The sequence below is a fragment of the Geospiza fortis genome, unplaced genomic scaffold, assembly GCF_000277835.1.
Source record: "Geospiza fortis unplaced genomic scaffold, GeoFor_1.0 scaffold47, whole genome shotgun sequence".
Taxonomy (NCBI): domain Eukaryota; kingdom Metazoa; phylum Chordata; class Aves; order Passeriformes; family Thraupidae; genus Geospiza; species Geospiza fortis.
This window is the reverse complement of record NW_005054569.1, coordinates 609667-616423: the sequence shown is the minus strand read 5'-3', so window position 1 is coordinate 616423 and position 6757 is coordinate 609667. Positions and strand designations below refer to the sequence as shown.

Here is a 6757-nt window from a genome sequence, read left to right as displayed (position 1 = left end):
AACTGGGGACTTTGTGTGGCTGACCTTCCATCCACAGCTGTCTGCCCCCGAGCCCAGCAGTGCCTGTGGCGTGGTACTTACAGAGATGTTCGCATGGAGCTTGATGAGAAAATGCTTCCTCTTGAAACTCAGTTTGCGAATTTTGGACCAGTTGAAGGTGTTGATCTTTGTATTGCCCTGCAAGGACAAACACAGCAATTACAGCTGGATGGGGCAACCTGTAAATACAGAAATGCAGTGGGCCAAGGCCTGAGCTCACAGGACACTGCATCAGACTCCAATGCAGCTCCTGGAGCTGCTGGGGTTTGGTGTTTGACTCTCCATCAGCTGGTTCTACAAGTAGAAATTGAGGTTCAGGGCTTAACTCTGCCTGCTGGAGCTCTTTGCAAAAGTCCAGGACCCGCAGAAAATACTCAGAGATGTTAAGGCAGGGAGTCCTATCTGTGCCAGCTCAAATATCACATGAGTTAAGGCAGAATCAGTGCCCCAAATAAATAATATTCTCCCCTCCTTTGCTGGGAAGTGTAGCAGTGCTCAGCTCACCCCCACACCTTCAAACCTGGCTTAAGCAGGCTGCAAGCACACATTAATTACTCTGTTATCATTTTGCACAAGGTTAGATGCAGCCACATGGCAGAACCAGGAAAACTCACATTACTCCACTCTGTGGCACCAGGACCCTCTCAGCTTTCTGCAAGAGCCCAGATTTTAATGGGCTCACAGATGCTCTAATCATGCATGAGGGGTGTTTATGGCTCTGAATAAATAACCAGGTCTGGCAGCACTAATTACCAACAGCAGACCCACAGCTAGGTTTTATGTTTGGGTTTGTTGGTTTGTTTTTTTGTTTTTTTGTTTTTTTGCTGTGACAAGATGTTCCCAGGTTGAAATCAGCTGGTGTGGGAGCGGAGAGGAAGTCTGTATTTACTGCAGAGCTGGGCCGTGATTACAGCCTTATGTAATTGCACAGACGTGGGGGGCTATTTTCACTGGAAGATTACACAGCGAGCGCATGTGACAGAGCCGTGGAACCTGTGCTGCTCACACGGCCACCACGCTCGTGGGACAAGGGCCAGCAGGGCTGGGGCACGTTCAGGGGCACGCAGGGCTGGTGGGGCTGAGTCCTACAGCATCCCCTTCACCCCCATGGCCTGTGGAAGAGAGAGTTTGGGAGAGTTTGGGGTGCTCAAAGGGGAGAAGGGGCACCTCCAGCTGGAGAGGCCACCCCTGAGCCCCGGGCTGACCCTCAGCACCAGCACCCCCATGTGTGTCACGGCCAGGTTGATCTGTGCTCACCCTCAGCACCCCCATGTGTGTCACAGCCAGGCTGATCTGTGTCCCCTCACCCTCAGCACCAGCACCCCCATGTGTGTCACGGCCAGGTTGATCTGTGCTCACCCTCAGCACCAGCCCCCCCATGTGTGTCATGGCCAGGCTGATCTGTGCTCACCCTCCGCACCCGCATGTGTGTCACGGCCAGGTTGATCTGTGCTCACCCTCAGCACCAGCCCCCCCATGTGTGTCATGGCCAGGCTGATCTGTGCTCACCCTCCGCACCCGCATGTGTGTCACGGCCAGGTTGATCTGTGTCCCCTCGCCGTCGCTGGCGGGGTGGGGGCGGATCCCGTACATCTCCAGCTTCCTGGCCACGTCCAGCAGCTGAGCGTCCGACTCGGCCGGCGTCTTCCCTCTGGAGACACAAGGCAGAGGAAGGACAGGAGTGAGAAGGGAGATGTTGAAATGGGCTGAAAAAAGACGTTTTGTAGGTGCACAGGCTGGCATCACACCCATCCCACTGCCAGCCCTGCCTGCTGAGGGGAGCGCCGTGTCAGCAGAGGTCCATAGGGGGTTGTGGAGCAGCCCTTACCTGTGTCTCCGGTGGTAGTGCATGATCTTGTTGTCCAGGTACTCCTGGTTGGGCAGGTACCTGTGTGTGGCCAGGTGCTGCTGGTCTGTCTCCTCGTGGAAGTCGCCCAGCTCGGCTTTGGGGACAGGGAGAGCAGGGATTAGGCTGTGAGGGGTCGGTGCAGAGGGGAGGCCTGGCTGCACGGCCAAAGCCCATCCCCAGGGAAGGGCCCCTGGCCCTGCAGCCTCTCTTGCCCTTACACTGCAGCAGGTGGGAGACGAGCAGCGCGGCGCTCTTGTCGCTGCAGGGCAGCCGCCCCTGGGCCAGGTCCTTCTTGATCTGGAGGGTGAAGAGGTACCTGTGGAGGGGGACAGGAGCATCCCTGGGCGAACTGGGTGCTGGGCTGAGCCGTGAGGGCCATGCCTGTTCCCGTATCTCATGGGATGCACATCCACAGGGTCACAGGATGAGCATGCAGCCCCTGCAGAAGGACGCAGCTGGGCACCAGTAGCACCAGCACATCCCTGTCAGTGAAATGCTCATTAGTAGATTTCAAAATTAACATTCCTTTCTGTTTTGGAGGGCATTTGCCTCTCTTGGGGCTGAGGTTCTGCATAAGCACTGTCTTTATTTTATACTTAGTCCCTGTTTGCAATGCTTTCTCTAAAATTGTAGAAGCTAACAATGTCATTTTTAAAAATAAAACTAAAGTTGTTCTCTCAGAACACTGCTTGAGGCAGGAGCTAGACTGAGCAGTCAGACTCTGTGCCCAACTGTTAAAGTATTTGGCAGTAAACAAATTGCAGCCTCATAAGACAGCTGATCCTTCAAGTGGATTGTGTTTAAAAACAGAGGATCAAGAAAAGATATTCTCTGGTTTTGTTCTGTAAAGAGTAATACTTAGGATAACCACTGCACACAGACAAGCTGGGGTGGATGAAGATAAAGAATTAACACACTGCAAAAACACAGAACTGTGTGGTAAGAAAGGAATAAAACGAGCACTGTACCTGGTCAGTTCTTCTCTCAGGTGGCCGGGGTCCACTGGGAAAAATTTCACCATAAATTTGAAAAGAACCTCCTTAGGATCTTAAAACACAACATCTTCATAAGTTTTCTTTTACATGTCTATTGAGAACATTTACAACTCTCTTCACACATGCTGCCTCCCTACAGAGTAAATTATCTGGACCCTTACAAATCAGGGACTACAGCTTGCTCCCCCAAAACCAGCGTGCCCCGGCCCCCAGTATCACCAGTGAATGCAAACCGAGATTTGGATATCTAAAGAATACTAAAGAGAAAAATGTCCCAGCAATTCTTTAAATTGCAAAAATCCCTGTTGGAGGGGGTTTCCATGAAATGGTGCCAGGGAGCCTGGCCAGAGCCTTGGTGTAATTGCCATCACTGGGGCTGTGTGTTAAACTCAGCCCTCCAAGCACTTGGGATGCCACAGCTCCATAGGAGGCTGCCTGGGCAAAGGGGTTTTTTTGTGGGATGAGGGACAACAAGCAGCCAAGCCCAAGGCCAAATGTGTGAAGGGAGGGAGGCAATTATGTAAGCACTGACTGTCAGAACACCCTGGGATGGCTCAGAGGGACAGGCCAGAAGGTAAAGGAAATAGGTGCCTGTAACAATTCCATTTGTGGTGCACCCAGGAAGGGAATGCTCCTTATCAGACTTTCCCCTTTCAGGGAGATTCATGCAAACCCTGCTCTGCAGCCTCCCCTTGGCAAAGGCTGGGGTCATGGCCCCAAGATCTCAGTCACCTCCCAGCTTGGGGAAAACATGGGGTTGGAAAGAGGCCTGAAAGCAGCACTGAATGAACCCTGGTCCTGGCCACGGCACAGGAGGCTGGGCCTGGACTCAGGTCAGGCTCTGCAGCATCTCCGTGGGGCTGGGGAGGAGCTGAGGGCAGAGGGGGGATCCTGCCTCAGGCAGGTGCCTGGGCCACCCTGAGCTGCAGAGGGAAAAGGAGGACAAGCAGGAGCAGTGCCTGTCACACTGCCAGCACGGCCACACAGGCACTCAGCCACCCCTGCTCCTCTGCCAAGCTGTCAGATTATTAACAGCTCCAGCCTAAAACGGTGCAGATAGCAGATTGCAAAGGCAGTGGCATTTCTGTGGGATTTTGTAGGGACTGAGGTGTCCTTGCAAACAAGGCTGCCCAGCCTCACCCTCTAAAATGAGCCTGGATAAGTGCTGGAAGCCAGAGATCCTGTCCCCCAGAAACAACGCTGCATGAACGTGTCTGTGCTAGACTGTCATTGGTAATGATTTATAAGAATTCTATTATTGAAATACTTACTTTTCACTTGCTTTGTTATGGGTTTTAGTGGTTCCAACCAGACCTGAAATAAGGCAAAGAAGAGCTGGGTAAATAAAAGGCACAAGAGAGGGGAATAAAAGCAGCAGCAGCAGCATGGAAGGATGCAGCATGAAGATGCTGGCCAGCATCCAACAAGTGTCACACAGATGGCCATGGACAGACCATGAGCTGCACATATCACTGGGGTTTGTGGCTCCCCTCCTAACTCCCATTCTCAGGGTTTTCCTGCCATCATGGCAAAACTTTCTATTTAATTTTCCATTTGGAATTTCAGAGAGGTGCTGACAATCCCCAGCCATGCAGGCAGTGCCAGCTGCACTCACCTGGTTCCCAGCCTGGCTGTGAAACTCCAGCCCAAAATACTCCTTCTCCACGAGGTTCAGGTGGCTGCAGGTGAGGCTGAAGAGCCCTTTCCCACAGGATTTTTGCTAGCAAACAAACACAGCACAGAAGCAGCAGGTTAGGCAATGCTGACAGCAGCAGTGATGGGATTTCAGAGAGTTGGGGAGAAGTTTCAGCTCCCTTGCTGCACCCCTTTCCTGACCACACAGCAGCAGAATCTTACTCAATAAATGCTCTTGGCTCCAGCATGTACAACAGGACAACTGCATGCTGTGCTCCCTTCTTTTGGAAATCAGATTCCTTCCCATCACTTCTCTCCTTTATTAAGGAACATAAACCAGAAAGGAGAGCAAGAGAGAATAAACCATGTTTTGACTCACTGTTCACAACTATCACTGTGTGGGCAGTTCTGTCCCTGGCAAACCAGTGAGTGACCCCCAGGATGAACACCTGCCTGACCCAGGGACAGCCATGGCCAACGTGCTTCATTCAGAGCCAACGGGAGCAGCCCTCAAACCTGTGCAGTGAGTCTGTGTCCCAACAGCTGGGGCTGAGCTGCTATTATGGGTCATGGTAATTAACAGCAACAGGGCCAGAGATCCTGTGCCGTGGGCTCTGAGTCATCCCTGGGCTTTGGCAATAGGAATTAAGTGGTGCTACATGCTGATAAGGGAGGCCAGGCTGTAGTTATTCCCAGTAAACAGAAACACTTGGGGGGTGTTTTCTTGACTTGTTGCCATGCTGTATGACCTGGCTGGAGAACAAACCAGGAGGCCCCTGACTCTGGAAAATGCTCAAGAAAGTACCAAAAATTAAAATGGCAGCAACCCACCCCAACAAAACCCTGATAGGCCTTCATCAGCTTGTGAAAAACAGAGGAAAAAGAAGTAATGGTTATTGCAAAAGCAGGCTGGAGCAGAGAGGCCAGGTTAGACAGCTGCTAAATTATCACATGTTGGGTGATGGAGGGGAAGACAGGCTGCAGCTCCCTGTGGCAGTGGCTGTCCCCAGCAGGGATGGGAGGGACCTGGCTGCTGCTGGTGAGGCACACTAATAACCACCTTTCAGGGCTTCTCCTGGGATGAAATTGCTGGCTCTGTGCTGAAAGGCTGCAGAAAAGTGATAGCATAATAACAGCATTCGCTCTGCAGCACTCCCAGCTCTCCTCAAAATTACTGGATCACAAGGGTAATTAAAAAAATTATAAATGTTTTTTTTCCAAGCTAGAATTTTCTAGCATGAAAGGCCTTGGCCTTTGTCAGGCAGCCAGGAAAGACAAGCATTTCTGACTGGGTTATTACCTACCACATGTCTGCTGGGAGCAACCCACTCTGCTCCAAGGCCAGCAGCGCCCAAGGCAGGCACCACGGGACAGGAGCAGCCCCAAACCCAGGAAAACCTGCTGGGAGACACAGCCCTGCTGCTGCAGGGGCTGCTTGAGGAGCAGAGCCTTGCTCGTGTAGAGTGCTGCTTGCAGGTGTCCTGTCCTGGATTTTGGGATGCTGAGGCCAGTGCTTCCTCAAGCCCTGGGGTGCAGAGGTGCTCAGCAGCATCAGCCCTGCCCTGTACCAAGTGAGGGGAGTGGGGTCTGTGCTGGGGGAGCACTGTGCAAGGTACAACCATGGCATGTGGGGCTGTTTGTGCCATGTCCCAGCCCACAGGTTCCTCTGGGAACGAGGCAGGGCCAGGTGAGCACCCACAGGCAGAAACCCCAGAGCAGAGGGTGAAAAGGGGAGGCTGCACTTGCCCTTCACTCCTCAGTGAAAGCGTCTGGGACTGTGAGCAGAATCAGAGAGCCAGAGGCACTTCCAGGGGCAGACAGCAACACATGCAGCACACGGGGGACACACAGACACCCCCATGTCCCCACAGGGACTCTGGCAGCACCTGCAGCCCAAAGGCAAAGCCCATTTCTGCAGCATTCCCATAGGACAGGCTGCTACAGCCAGTCCAATGGTTAGGGGTGAGCAAATCCCTCGTGGGATTTGGTGTGATTTTTTCCCACCACCTTGGGAGATGCCTGCCCTATCAGCACAGTGTCCTGCACCTAAAGCCACCAGCCTCCCTGTGCCCTTGCCTCTCTGCCACCAGGCCCACACCTCCTGCAAGGGATTCCCAGCTTTACAGGGAACAGATGAGCACAGGAGACCCTGTCCTTCACTCAGCCTCAGCAGAGAGTTTTTCTGGGCTTGTTTGGTTTGCCCACAGCACCCCAGGCCCAGCCATGGGGTGTTCAGCAG

General features: G+C 52.9%; 1 protein-coding gene across 1 annotated transcript in view; it reads right to left on the bottom strand.

Moving 5' to 3' along the window:
- FRMD7 (FERM domain containing 7) overlaps positions 1-6757 on the bottom strand; it is an 11717-nt gene that overhangs the window by 3125 nt on the left and 1835 nt on the right. Inside the window, 8 exon segments of the mRNA XM_031064203.1 lie at positions 82-177; positions 1347-1367; positions 1564-1690; positions 1868-2071; positions 2073-2204; positions 2857-2935; positions 4155-4197; positions 4499-4603. Of these exon segments, the coding sequence (XP_030920063.1) occupies positions 82-177; positions 1347-1367; positions 1564-1690; positions 1868-2071; positions 2073-2204; positions 2857-2935; positions 4155-4197; positions 4499-4603 (807 nt within the window).